The sequence below is a fragment of the Chlorocebus sabaeus genome, chromosome 16 (assembly GCF_047675955.1).
Source record: "Chlorocebus sabaeus isolate Y175 chromosome 16, mChlSab1.0.hap1, whole genome shotgun sequence".
In the NCBI taxonomy this organism is placed as follows: Eukaryota; Metazoa; Chordata; class Mammalia; order Primates; family Cercopithecidae; genus Chlorocebus; species Chlorocebus sabaeus.
In genome coordinates this window covers 80,150,020-80,172,726 of record NC_132919.1, presented here as the reverse complement: position 1 = coordinate 80,172,726, position 22,707 = coordinate 80,150,020, and the positions used below count along the sequence as shown (strand labels likewise).

The 22,707-nt window shown below is 53.2% G+C and overlaps 1 protein-coding gene across 2 annotated transcripts in view; it reads right to left on the bottom strand.

The window, feature by feature from the left end:
• Positions 1-4,392: 4,392 nt before the first annotated feature.
• Positions 4,393-22,707, bottom strand: part of FOXK2 (forkhead box K2) — an 83,917-nt gene continuing 65,602 nt past the window's right edge. The window contains exon 9 of one of the 2 annotated variants that reach the window (XM_037992997.2): positions 4,393-7,669. In XM_037992997.2, coding sequence (XP_037848925.2) covers positions 7,473-7,669 — 197 coding nt within the window. In that variant the 3' untranslated portion in view covers positions 4,393-7,472. The remainder of the gene's footprint in view (positions 7,670-22,707) is intronic. The other variant, XM_073005519.1, reaches the window with a different exon arrangement.

The following is a 22,707-nucleotide window of genomic DNA, read 5'->3' as shown; positions in this document are numbered from 1 at the left end:
GTAAAACTTACAAACTTTGTGTTTCCCCTTTCATAACTTTTTCTATATTTACATACACCAAACATTCTGAAGGAGCAGTTTAAAATTTGTGCTGTGAAAGTCATACATATTCTAAAGAACTTATATTCACTCAGATATATTTTTGTTTTTTTCATTCCTGAAGTTACAGGTTTCCTGTTTTAGCCTGAAGAACTTCCTTAAGCATCTTTTTGAGCTATTCTACTGGTGAAGAAGTCTTAGTTTTCCTTCGTCCAAGAATATCTTTATTTTTCCTATATTCCTGTTTTTTGTGGATACAGTACTCTGGATTGAAAATTTCCTTTCAGCCCTTAAAAAATGTTCTAGTCGGCTGGGCATGGTGGCTCCTGCCTATAATCCCAGCACTTTGGGAGGCCGAGGTGGGTGGGTCACCTGAGGTCAGAGTTCAAGACCAGCCTGACCAACATGGCAAAACCCTGTGTCTACTAAAAATACAAAAATTAGGTGGGCGTGGTGGCAGGTGCCTGTAATCACAGCTACTTGGGAGGCTGAGGCAGGAGTTCAATCACTTGAACTCAGGAGGCAGAGGTTGCAGTGAGCCGAGATCATGCCACTGCACTGCAGCCTAGGCGACAAGAGCGAGACTCTGTCTCAAAAAAAAAAAAAAAAGAAAAATGTAGTTAATCTGATTTGTTATCCTTTGTGTATACAAGCAGAGTATCCCTCATCTGAAAAGCTTAGAACTAGAAGTTTTTCAGAATGCAATTTCTTTTTTGAGACGGAGCCTTGCTCTGTCCCCAGGCTATAGTGCAGTGGTGCGATCTCGGCTCACTACAAGCTCCACCTCCCGGGTTCACACTATTCTCCTGCCTCAGCCTCCTGAGTAGCTGGGACTACAGGTGCCCGCCACCACGCCCACCTAATTTTTTGTATTTTCAGTAGAGATGGGGTTTCACCATGTTAGCCAGGATGGTCTCAATCTCCTGACCTTGTGATCTGCCCGCCTCGGCCTCCCAAAGTGCTGGGATTACAGGTGTGAGCCACCGTGCCCAGTCTCAGAATGCAATTTTTAAAATTTTTATTTTGGAGTATTTGCAATGTACTTTCCAATTCAGCATCCCTGCTTTTTTTGAGACAAGGTCTCACTCCCATAACCCAAGCTGGACTGTGGTGGTGCAATCACGATTCAGTCCAGTTTCAACCTCCTGGGTTCAGGTGATCCTCCCGCCTGGGCCTCCTTAGTAGCTGGGACTACAGGTGCACACCACCACGCCTGGCTTATTTTTAGTGGAGACAGGATTTTGCCAAGTTGCCTAGGCTGGTCTCCAACTCCTGGGCTCATGTGATCCTCCCGCCTCGGCCTCCCAAAGTGCTGGGATGAGCCACCGTGCCCCGCCCAGCATCCCTAATTCAGAAACGTGAAGTCCAGAATGCTCCAATGAATATTTCCTTTGATCATCGTGTCAACACTCAAAGTTTTGGATTTTAGATTACTGAATTTTCAGATTAGGAATACTCAACCTGTGTAAGTCAACTGTCTTTGGCTGCTTTCCAGGGTAAAAAAAAAATCTGTTTAGTTTATTGCCTCAACATGGTTTTCCTTAAGATTATCTTACTGGAATTCACTGAGCTTTGTGAATCCTTATTTAGACAGAGTCTCACTATCTCCCCGGCTGGAGTGCGATGGCACTATCTCGGCTCACTGCAACCTCTGCCTCCTGGGCTCAAGCGATTCTCCTGCCTCAGCCTCCCGAGTAGCTGGGAATACAGGTGTGAGCCACCACGCCCGGCTAATTCTGTATTTTTTTTTTTTTTTTGAGGCGGAGTCTCCCTCTGTCTCCCAGGCTAGAGTGCAGTGGCCGGATCTCAGCTCACTGCAAGCTCCGCCTCCCGGGTTCCCGCCATTCTCCTGCCTCAGCCTCCCGAGTAGCTGGGACTACAGGCGCCCGCCACCACGCCCGGCTAGTTTTTTGTATTTTTTAGTAGAGACGGGGTTTCACCGTGTTAGCCAGGATGGTCTTGATCTCCTGACCTCGTGATCCGCCTGTCTCGGCCTCCCAAAGTGCTGGGATTACAGGCGTGGGCGCGCAGCCTAATTCTGTATTTTTAGCAGAGACGGGGTTTCACCATGTTGACCAGGCTGGTCTCGAACTCCTGACCTCAAGTGATCCACCTGCTTTGGCCTCCCAAAGTGCTGGGATTACAGGCATGAGCCACCGCGACCGGACTAAAATATTTCTTTAAAAATGTTTGTATACGTTGTTTCTCTGTTCTATAGGAATCTGGTGACTTACACACTCGACCCTTGATCTTGTCCTACAAGCCCCAGTTCATTTTTGTTTCCAAACGTTTTCTGTTCATTCACTGAATTTTTTCATTTATTTGATTCATTTCAGGAGCATTTGCCGTTTTTTCACAGCATGGTTATCATCACTGCTCTATCTCACGTTTCCAACATCTGGGTCACGTGAGAGTTGGCATTCGGTCTTTTCACTTTAGGGTTGGATTTTTCTGGCTCTTTTTACGTTTAGTAATTTTGTATTCTAGACATTTGGATACCTGGAGAGTCCACGTCCGTGAACACCCTCTGCAGGATGCTGAGTTTCGTCTCAGCAGGCAGGTCACCCAGTGATGTTCCGACCGCATGTGCCTCCTGGAGCTGTGGCTCTGGTGTCAGGCCAGTTTTCCAGTCTCTGTTGTGCTGCTCACCCAGGGGCCAGTCTACATAGGAGTTGAGCTCACGCAGCCTTTGCTGTTTTCCCCAGGTCAGTGCCGTTCCTTTGGAGCTTTAGGGGTCTCTAACTCCTTTGCTGTGTCCTTTGATTTAAAAGCCCAGGTTTTAGCCTCTCTGTGCTGATCCCATTCCTATGACTAGGTCCAGCCTGGGGCCAAAGTGGAGCAGGGATTTCCCTCACGCTCTTTGGACTAGAGGAGCTGTTTTCCAATTCCTCTTGTCAGAGTGACGGGTTCTGTGGGGGTCGTGTCTGCAGGGCTGCAGCTTGCAGGAGTCTCTGCCCAGGAGGAGAGGGAAGGGGGCTTCTCTTGGAGATTTTAATGTTCATCCCTAATGTGTGGTTCTGATAGACCACCCCAGACTAGGCCCAGCAACGGGAGGGGAGAACCCAGGAAAAACCCGTCACACCAGTCCTTGTTCTGGCTCTGGTCTGCCTGTTCTGTGTTACATACTAGGACTGAGATAGTTGCTCTGTTGGGTCCACAGTCACAACCCCTAGGAGAGACAGGATGGAGGAGCCCGTGGGACCTCTGTGGCCAGTTTGGTCATCGGAGGTCACCCAAGACCCACTCTGAATTCTAATTTTGTGTTGCTGTGGACATGGCTCAGAAAGGGGGCAACAAACAGTGCCCATTTCCCAGCACCCATGAACACAGCCCAGGCGCACTGCAGACACAGGCCTGGCAGAAACAGATTACAAACGACTGCTTCACCCTGCTGGAAGAGAGTCTCGCAGGGTGTGACAAACAGTTGTTTTATGCCAATATGAACTGTTTTAAATTAGGGGATCAGTGTAAGGAACAAAACACCCCATTATGAACTCTCTGTCCGTGAACATCATTTAGCTCCCAAAGGCCTCTGTGTCATTTTCAGCCTGATTTCTTCCCTCTGCTGCCCTGGTGAGTGCTGATAATGTCGTCACAATTCCAGACATTAGCAATCCACACCCGATTTCCAGAGGCTGAAAGATCAAAGTGCTCCTGTACTTGAATACCAAGTACGTCTTCAGAAGAGCTGGTTTCTCTTTTTTTTTTTTTTTTTGAGACAGAGTCTCTCTCTGTCGCCCAGGCTGGAGTGCAGCGGCGCCATCTCCACTCACTGCAAGTTCTGCCTCCCGGGTTCACGCCATTCTCCTGCCTCAGCCTCCCGAGTAGTTGGGACCACAGGCACCGCCACCGCGCCCGGCTAATTGTTTGTATTTTTTAGTAGAGACGGGGTTTCACAGTGTTGGTCAGGATGGTCTCGATCTCCTGAACTTGTGATCCGCCTGCCTCGGCCTCCCAAAGTGCTGGGATTACAGGCGTGGGCCACCGAGCCCAGCCATGAGCTGCTTTTTCACTTCCTGAGAAAATGTACCTCAAGGTGCTTTGCAGTGATCTTCATCCTCAGGTTGGAGAGAAAGTCTGCAGAAGAAACAGTGACAGCCACGATCTCCAGGTAACTTTAAAACTCCGACATCATAGATAAATCATCAAGACCCTGTTACCACTGCCCGTAACACGGCGCCTTTTCCGCCTGCACACTCAACACGCCGTCCCGCTGGTGGGGCCTACACTGCTGGTCTTCAGTGCAGTTCCCTGGTGAGTTCTTCCAATGTGCTAGGCCTCCAGTGTGCTCAGAAGAGAGCATGAAGTTAAAAAGAAAAGTCTAGCAAAATGAAAATGATACTCTGCATTCCATTAAAATTAATAAAAATATTTTATTGAATTTCAGGAACTTGGTACTCTTTTAAAATTTCAAATCTTTGCACATAAATCACCACTATACTTTCTAGAATAGTGGACGTTAGGACTAAGATTGTCACTTATCTCCTTGTGTCACACAGCACAGAAACCGCAAGTCCTGACACTGCCCACATCCCCCTTCTGGCCACGATGACCAGCTACTGTTATTCTAGCAGAGGACAGTGACGGAAACTGACTGAAGGGCCATGACGACCAACTACTGTTATTCTAGGAGGACACTGACGGAAGTGGGTAGACGACTGAAGGAGATCAGCTGTCCACAGCGCACTCTACTGAAGCGAGAGGAGCAACCCGAGGACCTGCCGCACACACTCCGAGGGCACCACATAACGTGGGTCATGCGGGAGTTCCCTTTCGTTGTCTTGTTTGGTTCAGGGCAAAGCTACTGAAATTGTTTCTAGTCCCTGAGGAGCTCAGAAGTTGGGCAAAGGTCAAAGAGACTTCCTGAAAATAAGACACTGAGGAACACAGTGGAGAGCTGGGAGTTCACAGCAACGCAGCTGGGGATGACGCCGGACCTCTCTGGAAGGTGCCGCAGCTCCAGCACCAGGGGCCACAGCAGCTCAGTAACCCTTGCCGTGCTCAAGTTCCTGGAGGTTCAGAGCTAAGTTCCAGATTTAGAAACAGTGCCTTAAAGACTGGCAAGAAAACGCGGGCTGTGGGAGTCTGCTCATCTATGGTTTTGTTACTGCTCTCACCTCGATATTCCTAAATTCCTACGTACCAATGAAAAAGCCAAGCGAGCGTGGCAGTGAGGAGGAGACAGGAGCGTCTTCCCATCTGTGACAGGCACACTTCAGTCTGGCCTCAAGATGCAGAATGGTGCCTACAGCAAAACAAAACAAAAACCCTCCTCCGTTCTTTACCATTTGACAGTTGGGCGTTTTCCTTACCTGTGATCCCAGGAGAAACAGATCCAGACCTGTCAAGTCCACGTTCCAGGATCAGAAGTAACCAGTTTATGGACTGAGCTCACATGGGAAAGTCCACCCCGACTCCTTCTGGATAGTAACATCCACAGCTGCATAAAAACGTCTCCAAGGGGACATACGATGCATTTGCTTGATGTCCACGCCAAGCTCCCCGGTGACCTAGCTGTTCCTTGACTCAGAGCTTGAGAGCTGGCCTGTCAGAGAACCCCATCGGCTGTGACCTCCAGAGCTGGAGCCCTCTGTGGAGGGACCCGACTCCACACACAGGATACAGCAGAATCCTAATTATCTTACAAACTTCAACCCTTCTGAGTAAGACAAAAATATACATTCCAAGGTATCTGTAAAGTGCTTGGAAGATGCAGACAGCTGCACCGAGGGGCTCTGATCCATCCACACGCTGCGGTTTGCTGCGGTCACACACACGGTCTCAGTCACGTGACGGTTTCGCTTTTATTTCTTACATGGCTGAGTTATAATCCAGCTAGTGTGCAGTGATTTCATACCTTTCAATGTTTGTCACCACAGTGACGCTGCCACAGCCTCACGCTGAGGGCCGACACAATTCACGGAACAGATTCACCATATTTGGTCTTTATGTAAATAATAAATGGTTCAAAATTGCCTAAAGATACCATTCTGAGCCATTTCATCCCAATTTCATCCCACCACGAAAATACAGGTTTTTTTCCTCTCTAAAAAAAAAAAAAATTAAATACCAAAATAACTACATTTAAATAAATAATGTTACGATGATGACATTAAAAAGCTCAGCATCAGGCTGAGGCCACGGCCCTCAGCCGGCACACTCGGTAAGGGCGAGCGGTTTCTTCCTGAGGAGCCGGGCGAGGAGGTGCGGGCACCTCCCACTCATTCCCTCACCCCCTCCTCCCCTCTCATTTTCTGTAGAGGAGTCAGCCTCAGGATTGGGTTCAGTTCTGAAAGGTCAGGGAGGTTTCCTACCACAAAACAGGAAATGCCCCTGACGTCCCCTGCAGGACTTGGCTCGGACCCTGCTCCACCATGGCGGCCACTCACCGAAGGTGGGGAGTGCATGGCGGGTCAGAGGGCGCCCAGAGCCGGGGGTGACAACCCAGATAGAAACATACCACAGAGAGACCTGGGATCTGAGTTTCAAAAGGGCCTGTGATAAAAGACTGAATCTTTTTTTCCAAATTAAGTAGAAATGGTTCTGTCGTTTTAAACATACACAATACTTAGGAGACTTATTTTACTTAGAGTGGAAAATTTTGCCAGGGACAAAGTCAACACAAAGAAACAAACAACAAAAAGTCGCCAGAAAGAGAACAGTTAAGTGCAGCTCGGTGAGTCCCGGCAGTTGCTTCCCGGCACCGGCTCGTCCCTGGGTTCTCAGGGTTCCATGTGGCCACAGTGTCCGTCCACCTGTCCATGCGAGCCACACGCTGAAATGGAGGTGGATAAAATTCATCAGGCAGCTGCTGTAACACGGAAATGTGCAGATGCCAAAGTAGCTTCATCTGAACTTTAACAAGACAGACAAAAGGAAATCATTCCATAGGCTGAAAACAAAAACAAAACTACGTTGTTTTTTCCCCAAATGAAATCCACGGAAAGGGCCTGCGTGATTCCGAAAGTCTGAGGAGAAATGGAGTGATGTGAAATGCCCAAGACCCCATTATTTTGTAAAGAAAGGACATCTCAAAATACTCTAATTCCACACGTCTCCGCTGCCTGGTGGATCCTGAGGGCCCAGTCCTGGGAGAGCCACTCACAGCAGGTGCTGACTATGCCGTCCTCACACAGTGCTGCCCGGCCCTCGCGGGAGGACAGTTTCACTTGTAGGGAAGAGCGGAGCCCACAGGCAGCCCAGCAGGTACTCAGTGGCGACTCTCCCAAATCAGGTTTTGTTGTGTGTGGATTTTGCTCAAGTGTGACTTCTGTCTTTACATTAAGGAGTGTTAAGGCCACCTGGGTTTTGTGTTTTCAGTGCTGGGAGGTGAAGTCCAACCACAGGGCCCTGCACCCCGAGTGCTGGCGGGAGGCCACGTCTCCTTTTGGCACCACAAAGTTGATATTGTTAAAGAAAAGCTCTCCCAGCCGCTAGTTCTGGACACCCTTTTCCCTTACGGCTGCCGGGGGCGCGTCCACACTCAGGGCAATGACAATGCTCTCGCCGTCTTCTGTCTTGATCCGCTTCAGCTCGGGCTGCTCCGGCTGGTCACCGCTGTGCCGCTTTGTGGGCAGGGAGGCCGAGGCGGACGCGTGTGTTGCCAACATGTGCAAAGGACTCGCTGCTGCTGAAATGACACGAAGGAGTCAGAACCCCATGGTCTCAGATGAACCCTCGCCCTCTAAGGGTCCTGGCACTCCCAGGCCCGCTGAGGCTCCCACAAGCCCCCAGGGACTGGCCCACGGTGGCCAAGGGCACAGGAGCCTGGGCTGGGCCTTTGGGATCCCAAAAAACTGCAGCAGGTTAACTGCCTGATTAGCGGACATTTTTATTAACGGCTGGCATCATCTTTGTTATATCCTATAAACAGGCAATTCTGATGTCACTGCTGGGGGAGAAAGGCTGAGTCCAGTAATGGTTGCGGCAGACAGCCCTGCTGGCTCTGCGAAGGAGTGGCTGCCGCTGCTCTCCCTCACGCAGAGGCCCTGCCCTCGCCCACCACCCACATGAGATGCTCCTGGACCGTTTCCACACAGAAAGGAGCAGGGCTGCACCTGTCCCATAGGAGAGAAGCACCGCAGTTTCTCGTGAGTTAATTCCAAAGGCCAAGCTTCCAACTGACATGCGATGGGTAATGTTACGTGCCAGCCTGGCTGAGCCATAGTGCCCAGATTTCAGTCAACCATTATTCTGGAGGTTTCTGTATAGTTACTTCTTTAGATGAGATTAACATTTAAATCAGTCAGCTCTGAGTAAATCAGCTGACTGCCATGAGTGGGCCTCATCCAATCAGGTGAAGGACTAAGAAAAGACTGAAGTCCTCTGAGGGGAACACTCTGCCCTGGATGGTCTCTGGACTCTTGAAAATCCAGCACCGACTCCCCCCAACACCGGCCCCTCCCAACACTGACCCCCTCCAACACCGACTCCCCCCAACACCGGCCCCCCCCAGCACAGACTCTTTTCCTGGGTCAGATCCGCAGATGCTGAGCTTGGCAGGTCCACAGCAGAGTGGGCAGATCCCATAGACTCTACACGACTCCACGCCGCCCCCTTGGCTGTTTCTCTGGGGCACTCTCATCCCCCAAGTGCCACCAGGACCCACCACCTCCAGCTTCCGGCACAGGCCAGTCTCCTCCGTGTGGGCCGCCGCATTTCTGGAAGGCGCCATCACCTCCCCGGAGGGCACGTCTCAGGGGGCCCCGAGATGCTCTGGGAAGCAGGCCCCAGCCCCAGGCTGCGCACGCACCGTTCACTGCACTTCTCTAACCTCAGACCAACTCGGAGCACCCAGGATGGGAGCACGAACACACCCCCGGGGGGCCCCAACGCAGCTGTACAGCAACCCCTCAGGCTGTCCCGGGAGACTCAGAGCAGACAGGCCTACCAGGCAGTACCCACAAACGCAGCACACACGGTGCACTCTGCCCTGGTGCCCAGAGGTGTGGGAGGGGAACTCGCCCACCTGTCTATCAAGGCCAGCCCCCTCAGACCACAGGCACTGGCGTGGGCAACACCCACCTCCTCCTGCAGGGATGCTGGCTGGTCAGGGACCGACCTCCACCCTCAGCTCTTCCCCAGCAGAGCGGATGTGAGCTCAGCCAGATGCATGGTGAGCTCCTCATGTGGGTGGGGAACACACATGGCCCGGTAGCCGGGGCAGCCACAAAGAGCGGGAGTCAACACTGGGCTCCGAAGAGAGTCAAGCAGCAAACAGGGACCCAGTGGCATTGGGTCTCGGCGGTCAGAGCCCCATTCTGGAATTCAGGACATGGCCCTGAGGTCACAGACGTGCGCTGCCTGGAAGCCGAACTCCTGTCAACAGTGTGGATGTGTGACTTTATTGGGTTCCCCTCTCCTTTCCACCCCTGAGCAACAGAAATAGCAGAGGATGAATTTACACATAAAAGATGACCAAGAGGCCAGATGCGGTGGCTCACACCTGTAATCCCAGCACTTTGGGAGGCTGAGGCGGGTGGATCACCTGAGGTTAGGAGTTCAAGACTAGTCTCGAACTGGCCAGCACGGTGAAATGCCATCTCTACTAAAAATACAAAAACATGGCCAGGCACGGTGGCTCACGCCTGTAATCCCAGCACTTTGGGAGGCTGAGGCGGGCAGGTTACGAGGTCAGGAGATCGAGACCATCCTGGCTAACACAGTGAAACCCCGTCTCTACTAAAAAATACAAAAAACTAGCTGGGCGAGGTGGCGGGCGCCTGTGGTCCCAGCTACTCGGGAGGCTGAGGCAGGAGAATGGTGTGAACCCGGGAGGCGGAGGTTGCGGTGAGCCAGGATGGTGCCACTGTACTCCAGCTTGGGCGATAGAGCGAGACTCCGTCTCAAAAAAAAAATACAAAAACATTAGCTGGGCCTATAGTCCCAACTACTCAGAAGCCTAAGGCAGGAGAATTGCTTGAACCCAGGAGGCGGACCTTGCAGTGAACCAAGATCGTGCCATTGCACTCCAGCCTGGGTGACAAAGAAACTCGGTCTCAAAAAAAAAAAAAAAACAAGCAGCTGCTCAGCTTCCAGAAAGCGCGGCGGCCACAAAGCAGGAGGCTGGGCTGAGGAAGAGGCTTGGAGCCCACCAGAGGGCAAGGGGAGGCTCCAGGCCTGGGGGAGGCACGGGAGGCCGCTGAGCCCACCCCTGTGGCCCAGAGGAGCCGCGCTGACTCGGCAGCCTCTCAGGGAGACCCCCACATTCCCTGACGTTGGTTTCCTGGCGCCTGACGGCAGGGTGGCCCCCACAGAGAGGCACACACGCACCCAGATGCAAGTCACGGCCAGTGTCTGACAAACACCAATACCCTGAAAGAGACGAGGTCACTGCTGTGGTGTGGGCATTCGTCTCTTGAAACGCAGTGGCATCTGCAGAAGGTGACCTGACCGTGAAGGCTTTGTCCTAATAGCTTAATGCTGTCACCAAGGGACAGGTTCACAATTCCAGAAGTGAGTTCATTGTAAAAGGGTGAATACGCCTTTGCACCACCACGTGAGCGTACAGGAAGACGGCCCGTGCCAGCCTCCAGAACTGCAAGCCAATCCATTTCTGCCCATGATAAATTACTCCATCTTGGGTGTTCTGTTACAGCAGCACAACACAACTGAGTCACCCCACAGAAGAGCCTCACCCTCACCAGGACTCAGGGTGACTGAATGACCCAGAGAATCTAAGTGGCATAGGCCACGTACAGTGGCCCACGCCTGCAATCCCAAGGGAGGCCGAGGCAGGCAGGTCCCTCGAGGCCAGGAGGTTGAGACCAGCCTGGACAATACAGCAAGACCCCATCTCTATAAAAAATAAATAATGTTAACAAGACATAAAACTAGAAATGACAGCCAGACAGGAGGACTAAGTTTAGTGGTCTGCAGCACTGCGAGGCGATGAGAGTCAACACTACAGTTTCAAACAGCCAGAATACCGAAGGTCCCAACACTTAGAAACGGTAAACGAGATGATGGCTGTGCTGATTACCAGGGGCCGGACGCTTCCCAATGTCGCCGCGCCCTGCACACGTGCACAATTATTCTCTCTCAATTAGAGCACAGCAGTGAGAGGCCTGGAGTGAAAAGAAACTGGGAGGCCGGGCGCAGTGGTTCACGCCTGTAATCCCAGCACTTTGGGAGGCCAAGGAGGGCGGATCACCTGAGGTCAGGAGTTTGAGACCAGCCTGGCCAACATGGTGAAACTCCGTCTCTACTAAAAATACAAAATTACCCGGGCGTGGTGGTGGCGCCCGTAATCTCAGCTACTCGGGAGGCTGAGGCAGGAGAATCACTTGAACCCAGGAGGCGGAGGTTGCAGTGAGCCGAGATCGCGCCACTGCACTCCAGCCTGGGCAACAAGAGCAAAACTCCGTCTCAAAAATAAAAAAAAAGAAATGGCAACACTTAAATACTCTCATCCATCCAGCCCTGTCCTCAGAGAGCCTCTGTCGCGAGGTGCCCGACCACATGGGGACCCATGAACCCCTGTAACCCAGCAGCAGGGCTGTGCTAACATGCCCGGCCCTGAAGACAGAGGTCTCAGCAGAGGTGCTGAGGGAGCTGGAGAACACGTAAGGAAGGCTACAGGCGGCAGAGCCCTGGAGGCGCCGGAGCTGGGGAGGGAGCGGCCATTAGCCCTGCAGCACCGTGGTGGGCCGGCCACAACAGAGGGGTGGAGAGGGAATGCTCACGCGAGCTGGGCAGATGCTCCTAATGAGGCCCCCACGTGCTCTCTTGGGAAGGCACTGAGCTCTGTTAATCTAAACAAGCTAAACAAGGCAGAAGGCTCCATCCCAAAAGCTCTGCAAACTCGGGTCTGCACTGAGGACCACACAGTGCCAGAAAGGACTATCCTGGACAAGGAGCGTGATGTATGAGCACCTTGGGCCCACGTGAGCTGCGTGGACACAGGCGTGGCCCAGGGAGTCATGGCTTAGGGCGTGGCGCCTGGAGACGACCCTGCCCCTGAGCACACACAGAGGCGCAGCCGTCTTCACCAGCCCCTGCCCCTCACCGGCTGAACTCTAGACAGGCTTGCTCTGTGTTCTGTGAGAGCTTTGAGCACAAGGAGCTCTTGCCACGCCTGACAACCCCAGGGACTTTAATTTGTATGCATCACCTTAACAAGTCCAGGAGGACTCAGGAATTTCCATGAAATGGAACCCGAAGTAGCTGAGAAGATGGGAGGGGGTGGTCCGTGGAATAAAACAAACATGGAATCAAGCAGATGGGCAGAGATCAAAGGAAGAGGGGCTCTGCCAACGCTGCCGCACACTCTGGATTCAACACCGTCCCAATCCAGACGCCAGCGGGCTTGGTGTAGAATTCCACAGTTCACGTGGAAATGCCAAGGACCTAGAATGGCTGAAGCGATTTTTAAAAAGAACAAAGTTGGAGAAGCAACACCTGAGTGGGAGACTTGATGAGGCTGCAGGAGTCGGACGGGGGCCCTGCCACACAGACTGCAGAAAGTGCGCCTGGAAACAGCCCCCACGTGTGCGCACAGTCCTGGGGTGTGACGAGGGCACCAGGGCACCTGGTGGGGCAGGCACGTCCTGACACCACCTCTGAGGCTCCTCCTACGCCAAGCCTGGAAAACACAGCAGGAACAGTAAGAGAACAAGCAGCCACCAAGAATCTGGGCAAGGAACGCGTCCCAGAATTAAGGCATCGGTGAACAGCTGCCCTACTAAAGAGAAAGAAAAAGAAGGAACAAAGGACTCAGGCTACTGAAGGCTACGCAGGAACTGACCTGCAGTTGGTGTGAGCTGGGCAAACCCTGTGGCCACCTCAGATGCGCCTCCCAGCCATCACGGTCACAGTCGATGGCCCCAGGTGTGGCGTGGACCACGGCGTGTGGCCTCAATCAACTCTTAATGTGTCTACAAAAAATGTGTAGACACCCGGGGCCTCTGGGGTGGGCCGCAGGTGCAGACACACAGCGTCACTCTGGTTTCAAGAGGCCTTTCTCCTACGCTGACTCAGAACAGCGTCCAAGCTGTAGGTATCTCTGGACAACCTTCCACCTGTCCCTTCTTTTTTTTTTTTTTTTAGACGGAGTCTCGCTGTGTCGCCCAGGCTGGAGTGCAGTGGCGCGATCTCGGCTCACTGCAAGCTCCGCCTCCCGGGTTCACGCCATTCTCCCGCCTCAGCCTCCGAGTAGCTGGGACTACAGGCGCCCGCCACCACGCCCGGCTAGTTTTTTGTGTTTTTAGTAGAGACGGGGTTTCACCATGTTAGCCAGGATGGTCTCGATCTCCTGACCTTGTGATCCACCCGCCTCGGCCTCCCAAAGTGCTGGGATTACAGGCTTGAGCCACCACGCCCGGCACCACCTGTCCCTTCTTGTCCCAGGTTCCGGGATGCTGGAATAGGTTTTGCTCTTGTCTCCAGAAGCACCTGCTGGTCTGTCTGGGTGGGGCCTGTTGTGTCAACTGAGGCAACTCCAGTCTGAGCTGGCACATGGGGGCCCTCTGAGGCCAAGGGGCCCTGGGGAGAGGAGGGATGAGGACCCCAAGTCACAGGAGCCAGGTGCTCTTTTAGGGCCCAGGGACAGTGACACAGGCTTAGTAACAGGGACCAACCCCACGTTACAGCTTTCAACAAAGAATAACCATGAACGCATGGACAGCACTCTCTCCTCCAGCTCACACACAAGGAGAAGGCTGGGCGCGGTGGCTCACACCTGTAGTCCCAGCATTTTGGGAGGCAGAGGCGGGAGAATCACTTAAGCCCAGGAGTTCAAGGCTGCAGTGAGCTGTGATCACACCACCACACTCCATCCTGGGTGACAGACCCTTTCTCAAAAAACAGAAAAGACAAGCTGTAGAACCTGAAAACCAGGCAAGACAGACCCTTCACCTTGTGACACCTCCACTATTACCTGTCACAAGGAAAGGACGACCTAATGGGAATGTGTTTATAGATCTATAGAAAGTCTTAGAGAAATAAGCAAATTACCCTGCCCCATGGCACACTGAACTGTTGCATCCCATGTTGCCCCCGTGGTTAGAACTCACATATCCGCAGAATGCTGTCAAAGACAACGTATGCTGGCTTGAGTTTCTATTCCTCCATTTACTTATTTTTTGGACAGGGTCTCACCCTGTCTCCCAGGCCGGAGTGTAGTGGCACGATCACGGTTCACTGCAACCTCAACCTCCCAGGCTGACGATCTCCCTGCCTCAGCCTCTCGGTGGCTGGGACTGCAAGTGCCACCACCACAGCCACTTCTGAGATTTTTTGTAGACACAGAGATTCACCATGTTGTCCAGGCTGGTCTTGAACTCCTGGGCACAAGCGATCCACTCACCCTGGTCTCCCAAAGTGCTGGGATTATAGGCGTGCCCAGCTGTTTCTATTCCTTTAGGGGAAGAACTAAGTTCCTCTGCAAGTCTATCTACAGAGACGTTCAGGATTTGTGGCAAAGCAGCCAGCGGGCTCAGCTGCCGCCTACTCCAATCTCCAGACGCTCTGCTCTCAAGGGGACATTCTCCACCCTGAGGGTCCTCAGTGTTTTGGAGGGTGGCTTTTGGAAAGAAGATCACAGAGATGCATTCACATTTGTGGCCTTCCATGCGCACAGATTCTCCCCACATAAATTCCAATATTTTCAAACTGAAGTGTCTGGAGCATTTCCTAGCCATCAACTTTTACCCCACAGGCAGCCTAGGTCGTAACGCTTGACAACACCCCAGTTGTGGGCTGTGTGGGTACTGCAGGCAGCAAGCCCCTCCAACACCTCCTGGAAGCCTCAGAAGACCCTCTACTGTGGACGGAGATGCTGGAGCAGCTCAGACACAAGGGCCGCTACTGCCACTGCCACCGCCACCGCCACCGCCACCGCCACGGCCACCGCCACCGCCACCGCCACCGCCACGGCGATGATGAGTGTGGCTCCCGCAGAACACAGGCCCTGACCGAGGCCTCGCCCTCCTCGTCCGCATGGCCTGATCCCGCTGCTCTGGGGCTGTCAACCCGCAGTGGCGCAGCGGCTGCTCTGCCTGGAAAGGCTCCGCTTTGATGCTGGGTGTGGAAGATGTCCAGGGACCCTCAGGCATCACTGCCATTTTACGTGCTTACAGTGCAACACCGTCGTCACTGTGGGACCAGCCAGGGATACCCACGTCATCAAATCCTCACCCCAAATCTGGCTGCCAGATCCCCACCGAGGCGCGCGTGAACCTGGCAGCCACAAGGAGCCCGCAGCCTCAGCCTGGCTCCCCCGCTGTGTCCTGCTCCGTGCTCATGCACTGCTCCCTCCCCAAGGGTCCTTGTGGGGGACATGGGACCGCAATTCCTCTGTGGGGCCGGGATCCAGAAGGCTCTGAAGGCCCACACTCTCCCAGGTATGTGGCCTGCGGGTGTGGGGCTACAGCTGTCCGGCCAGCCGTCACTGGCAGAGGCACCCGCACAGCACACACTGACCAGGGCTGGTCACCCCGGCGGGGCGCGGGGCTTCATCTACCTTCCTCTGTGCCTATCGCTCTCCTTTCCTTCCTTCCTCTTTCCCTCCCTCCCTCCTTTCTTCCTTCCTTCCTTCCAGAAACTGCTGCGCACCCTTTCAGAATAAGAGCCCGTGCCCGGTACAGGGAGACCCTCACAGGGTCCGCCTCTGCCAACGCGAATTGGGCATTTTGCTGTCACTGCGAAGTGTGCGCCCTCATGCAGGGGGCCACAGCTGAGACGCAGAGAACCCTGGCCAGCTTGAGGAGATGCCCCAGGGGAACGCTGGAGTCAACAAATGCTATTTGAGGACCCGGTAACTGCTACACAATGAAGAGCAGAGTTAGGCAGGAGGGAGCAAACTATCAAAGAAGAGAAAGGCAGGGCCCGAGGAGAATGCTTCAGGGGGAAGCAGCAGGGCCCAGGCTTCCCAGCAGGGCGGGTCAGGCAGGCCTGGCCAGACAGGGAATGGCCCCGTGAAGGGCCTCATGAGGTTCCTCCACTGTGTGAGGCTTGAGCTGTGGCAACACCTTCCGTTGACAGTGATCTGTGAACCCTTAAGGTGACAGGAAAAAAACAAAAGGACACACGTGTGAGCCCTGTGAAGGGCCAGGACAGTCACGAGGCCGAAGGAGTCAATGTGGGAGCCAAGAGACGCTCCAGGACCACAGCTCAGCCCAGGCCACACCGAGCAGGCGGGGCCCTGGCCAAACACAGCTCAGCCCTGAACTCCCAAATCAAAACGACAACACTGGCTGGGCTTGCGCCTGTAATCCCAGCACTTTAGGAGGCCAAGGCTGCAGGATCACGGGCATCCAGGAGTCTGAAACCAGCCTGGGCAACATAATGAGACCCTGTCTCTACAAAAAATTAGCTGGGTGTGGTGTTGCACACCTGTAGTCCCAGCTACTCGGGAGGCTGAGGCAGGAGGATAGCTTGAGACCAGCAGGTCAAGGCTGCAGTGAGTCGAGATCTCGGCACTGCACTCCAGCCTGGGTGACAGAGCAAGACAATATCTCAAAACAACAGCAGCAAAGATGAAGTCATTTACAAAAACACAATCCTAATTGTGCCAGTAAACCAGAAACAGCGTCTGCAGCCCAGAGACAGGAGATTAGCCTTGGAAACAGGAAGCAGAAGGGCCTGTGGTGTGGATGGTGGCACCCGCAGCCCTGAGGCAGGGGTCTCCCAAAGCGAGCTCTGAGGGTGCTGGGACATAGCACGTGTGATGGGAGGAAGAGCATCTGGATGAGCTTGGGCGCCGGGACTCTTCCCACATCTCCCTGCCAGGGAGACTTGGGAGCATTTCCAGAAAATGCCAGGCTTTCCTTTCCATGTATTCAAAGAGGGGAGACCTCAAGCTCTCCCCACACTCTGGAACAAGCTCGGAGCAGCTCCTGGGTGCCAGGCACATTTCTGGGGCTACCCTTCCTGTAAGAGGAAGCCTCCCAGCTTCCATCTCCTCCAGGCCTTCTCCATGGGGCGGACAACGTGATGCACCACAGCTCTGCACAGGGTTTGGGGCCCCTGGAGCAGAGCAGGGGACACAGGAGCACTGGCAGGTGGGCAGGGTGTGGACGACAGTGACAACGGGACCAGGGGCCACCCTGGTGAACCTGACAGGTCTGGGACGGGCTCACCTGTGTTGGAATGAGGCCTCCGTGGAGACCCCTAAGGAAGCAGAAATGAGGGCACGCTCCAGCTGCAGTGACAGCCCCAGAGCCACCTTCCAGGAAGACACTGGCAGCTCACGCCCTGTGCCCGCCCGTGGAACTCACTTATCATCCCACCAAGCCACTCTGTCCTGCAAGGCCAGGGCTACAGCCCACAGCCGGACCATCCTGATCCCTCGTCCTGTTAGTCCCACCTCCCATCTGGCAGCACCGTCTTCACAACACAGGCAGAGGCCAAGCCCTGAGCCCCGGTTCCCACAGCAGCTGGTGGCAGAGGCAGAACCGACTCAGGCTGCCCTTGGGACTGGGGTGAGGACGGAACCCCCTTAGGGCAGGCGACCTGGCCTCGGCCTCTCTGCCCGTGGTGGTGACCCCTCTGGTGCCCCTGGGGGAGTCTCAGGCAGCCTGTGCAGTTCCTCCCTGCACGTGACAGTCTAACCCCATGCTTAGGTCAGAAAACTTGGCCACATCCTCATAATCCTTCAGTAAAAATACTAAATTTACCTTGGGGTAATATATTACACCACGATACACTATCAACATAATTGCTTAATACAGAAGGAACCCAAAAGCTTCATGTGACTGGCAGCTCTACTGCAGTATTTGTTTTTTGCAGTGGTCTGGATCCAACCCTGCAGTGTCTCTGAGGTGCACCCACATGCCTGAAAGGGCCTGAAATCTCTACACATGCACAAAGAACTACAAAAGTCACAACAAAAAGACAAACAGCCCAATTAAATGATGGGCAAAGGATTTGAAAAAACATTTCTTCGAAGAAGAAATACAAACAACCATAAAGTACATGAAAGATGTTCTGGCTGGAGGCGGTGGCTCACCTGTAATCTCAGCACTTTGGGAGGCTGAGGTGGGCAGACTGCTTGAGCCCAGGAGCTCGAGACCAGCCTGGGCAACATGGCGAGACACCACCTCTTACAAAACAGAAGAACAAAAACACCACAGAGGCCAAAGCCGCGACCCCCATGCCGGGTGTTCGGCATCCAGGCTAGAGCTGACCTGTTTTAAGGAAAAGCATTTCCAGAATCTCCACTTGGTCATGAAGTCTTTCTTAAAGCCCATCTGGCACCTCCTCTCCCTCAACAGCCTCTCTCATCGGCTCAGTGGGCACTGGCTTCGGGGATGAAAACTCAGGGATGGAGTACGAAAACAGTAATAGAAAATACTGGGGCCAGCTGGGCGTGCTGCTCACACCTGTGATCCCAGCACTTTGAGAAGCCAAGCTGGGAGGACTGTGTGAAACCAAGAGTTTGAGTCCAGCCTGGGCAACAGAGTGAGACTCTGTATTAAAAAATGTAAAAATTTAGCCAGGTGTGGTGCCTGTAGTCCCAGTTACTCAGGAGGCTGCTGTGGGAGGACTGCTTGAGCACAGGAGGCTGCATTAAGCAGTGATCACGCCACTGCACTCCAGCCTTGGTGAGAGCGAGATCTTGCCTAAAAAATAACAAACACAAAAACAACAACAACAACAAAACGCTGGGCGCAGTGGCTCACGCCTGTAATCCCAGCACCTGGGAGGATCACAAGGCGGGTGGATCACAAGGTCAGGAGTTCAAAAGACCAGCCTGGCCAACATGGTGAAATCCCGTCTCTACTAAAAATACAAAAAAAATTAGCCCAGCGTGGTGGCACACGCCTGTAATCCCAGCTACTCGGGAGGCTGAGGCAGGAGAATTGCTTGAACCCGGGCAGCAGAGGTTGCAATGAGCCGAGATCGTGCCATTGCACTCCAGTCTGGGCAACAAAGGAAGACTCCATCTTGAAAAAAAGAAAAAGGAAAGGAAAGGAAAAGAAAAAACTCGTGCTAGGAACCCAAATTATGATTTCCTGAAAAAATCCTTTTTCGAACCGAGTTGTTTCTTAGTCAGTTTCAACCAAATCAACGGAGAACCATTCCCAATAACAGATCACTTAAAACGTTTTTGTTCAAAGATCACTGACACCGGGTGCGGTGGCTCACGCCTGTAATCCCAGCACTTTGGGAGGCCCAGGCGGGCAGATCACGAGGTCTGGAGATCGAGACCATCCTGGCTAACACGGGGAAATCCCATCTCTACTAAAAATACAAAAAATTAGCTGGGCGTGGTGGCGGCGCCTGTAGTCTCAGCTACTTGGGAGGCTGAGGCAGGAGAATGGCATGAACCCGGGAGGTGGAGCTCTCAGTGAGCCAAAATTGTGCCACTGCACTCCAGTGTGGGCGACAAAGCAAGATGCCGTCTCAAAAAAAAAAAAAAGAAAAAAACACTCACTGACAAGACCTTTTATTTTTTGAGATGGAGTCTCGCTCTGTCTGCACCCCAGGCTGCAGTGCAGTGGTGTTACCTCGGCTCACCGCAACCTTCATCACCCAGGTTCAAGTGATTCTCTTGCCTTAGCCTCAGGAGTACCAGGGATTACAAGTGCCCGCCACCATACCCAGCTATCTTTGTAGTTGGCCAGGCTGGTCTCCAACTCCTGACCTCAGGTGATCCGCCCGCCTCGGCCTCCCAAAGTGCTGGGATTACAGGTGTGAGCCACTGCGCCTGGCCAAGATCACTTATCTGGAAGGAGCTTCAGTGCTCCTTCTGTCCTCTCCTTCCTGAGTGGAAACAGGCCCTCAGTGCTGACACTAGGACTGGGCAACCATCAGTGAATACAGAACGAATCAGGTGGTTTCCTTTAAAGCTAAATACACTAAGAAAGACATCTTCAGTGACATTTTTTTGGTTGTGTAAGAATTTGTTATATTTTTGGTTTTTATCAATTCTGTTATTCATAGACAAATTAAACTTTAATATTTATATCTACATTTTACTGCTGCAGAAAAAATATATAACTAATAAATAACATTTAAGCCTAAAGGGCCGGGCGCGGTGGCTCACGCCTGTAATCCCAGCACTTTGGGAGGCTGAGGAGGGCTGATCACGAGGTCAGGAGATCGAGACCATTCTGGCTAACACGGTGAAACCCCGTCTCTACTAAAAACACAAAAAATTAGCCAGGTCCGGTGGCGGGCGCCTGTAGTCCCAGCTACTCGGGAGGCTGAGGCAGAAGAATGGCGTGAACCCAGGAGGCAGAGCTTGCAGTGAGCCGAGATAACGCCACTACACTCCAGCCTGGTGGACAGAGCGAGACTCCGTCTCAAAACAAAAAAACAAAAAAACAAAAAAAAAACATTTAAGCCTAAAGTACGTGACTCGTACAAAGCCTGTGGGGGAACATGAGATGGAAAGACCAGGCCACGGACGAGGGAGGATCTGGGCCACTCCTGCCTGTGTGTCCACGTGCAGGTGAGTGGACAACTCACGATGTCTGTATTTGGAGTCCAGTAGTACACTGAAAATAATCCCATAAAAGCTTTATTTTAAAACATCAATATTTTCAATAGTGAAAAATTATTTCAGATAACTTAAAAACACAAAAGGGATACAGTTTTTCTTCTTTTGTTGAGAAGGAGTCTCGCACGGTCGCCTGGGCTGGAGTGCAGTGGCACGACCTCGTCTCACTGGAACCTCCACCCTTGGATTCAAGCGATTCTCCTGCTTCAGCCTCCCAAGAAGCTAGAACTACAGGCACCCGCCACCGTGCCCAGCTAATGTTTTGTCTTTTTTTTAGTAGAGACAGCGTTTCACCATGTTGGCCAGGCTGGTCTCGATCTCCTGACCTCGTGATCCATCCACCATGACCTCCCAAAGTGCTAGGATTACAGGTGTGCGCCACTGCACCCGGCTAATTTTTGTATTTTTAGTAGAGACGGGGTTTCACCATCTTGGTCAGGCTAGTCTCAAACTCCTGACCTTAAGTGATCCACCCACCTCGGCCTCCCAAAGTGCTGGGATTACAGGCGTGCGCCACCGCACCAGGCCGGGATACAGTTTTTCAAACTGCTTCTAAGAGAGGTGGACCCAGAAGGCCTCTGACCTGCACCGGTGGCTCTAGGCAGAACTGGAATGTTTCAGAAATGCACATTCTTGGACCCCACATCAGATATGCCTAGTCGGGAACTCTGGGGAACGCAGCACTCTGGCCTCTTAACAAGCCAAGCCTTCTGGGTGATTCTGACACGTATCAAGTCTGGGCATCACCAGGCCTGTGCCCTGTCTTAAGACTGGGAAGAGGCCGGGCGCGGTGGCTCAAGCCTGTAATCCCAGCACTTTGGGAGGCCGAGACGGGCGGATCACGAGGTCAGGAGATCGAGACCATCCTGGCGAACACGGTGAAACCCCGTCTCTACTAAAAATACAAAAAAAAACTAGCCGGGCGAGGTGGCGGGCGCCTGTAGTCCCAGCTACTCCGGAGGCTGAGGCAGGAGAATGGCGTAAACCCGGGAGGCGGAGCTTGCAGTGAGCTGAGATCCGGCCACTGCACTCCAGCCTGGGCGACAGAGCCAGACTCTGTCTCAAAAAAAAAAAAAAAAAAAAAAAAAAAAAAAAAAAAAAAAAAAAAGACTGGGAAGAATGACTGAGACCAGAAAGGCAACGGCCTGCCCTCCCAGCGTCCATCTCCTCCCAGCGTCTGTCTCCTCCCAGCGTCCGTCTCCTCCCAGTGTCCGTCTCCTCCCAGCGTCCGTCTCCTCCCAGCGTCCGTCTCCTCCCAGTGTCCGTCTCCTCCCAGTGTCCGTCTCCTCCCAGTGTCCGTCTCCTCCCAGCGTCCGTCTCCTCCCAGCGTCCGTCTCCTCCCAGCATCCGTCTCCTCCCAGCTACCTGCAGTGCCACCAGGTTATCACCTTACAGCATGACAGCCACAGTTACCCAGACGGAAGAGGAGGAGACACAGGGCTTGGGGAGGAAGGCATTCAAACAGGTAACTGATGACTGCAAACTTCGCATTCTATCTACAGGCAGCACGTGTGGCTGTTACTTAAAAACAAAAAAACCCTCAGGTAGTTAGTCTTCCCCAGAGAAGGTTCCAGACCTTGTTCTTTCATAAATTTGGGGAGAGGCAGGGAGGTGCTGAGTCAGAGTAGGAGGTACCTGCAGGTTTCCAGGTCTCTGTTCCTAACATTCCGTAAGGATTCGAACTCGTGAGAAAGCCTTCTGACCTTTACCCTCTTTCAGAGAGAGTGAGTCGCGGGCACAGAGACAGTTTTAGTTGGCAGCTTTGGATTTGCCTGCTTGAGAGCCTGCAAGTGGCAGGATCAGCCAGCACAGCCGCCGACAGCCCGCGTGTACCCAACCCAGAGCAGCGGGAGCCCACACCTGGGCCAGGCCCCAACACCAGAGTTGACTCGGCAGCTGGCAGGGACTCCCGCCCTTTCCACACTCCGCAGTGCAGGGCGAAGGCAGATCGCCTGGTGTCAGCGCGGACGTTCTGGTGTCTCTACTTTCAGTTTTCTGTGCACGGGCCTCCGATGGACTTTCAGAGCAAAGCGCACAGAAAAGCAGCCCTTCTCCCACCCTCAGCAACACAGCACCGCCGCAGGACGCGCAAGGCCAAGTGAAAAGAGAGGTGGCGGTTCCACACAGGAGCCTGGCGGGCCACAGCCTTCCGCCATTTCAGGCTGCTTCCAGGCCACACCCAGGAAATCTACAAAAGGCGAGAGTATTTTTCTCTCTCAAGGTAT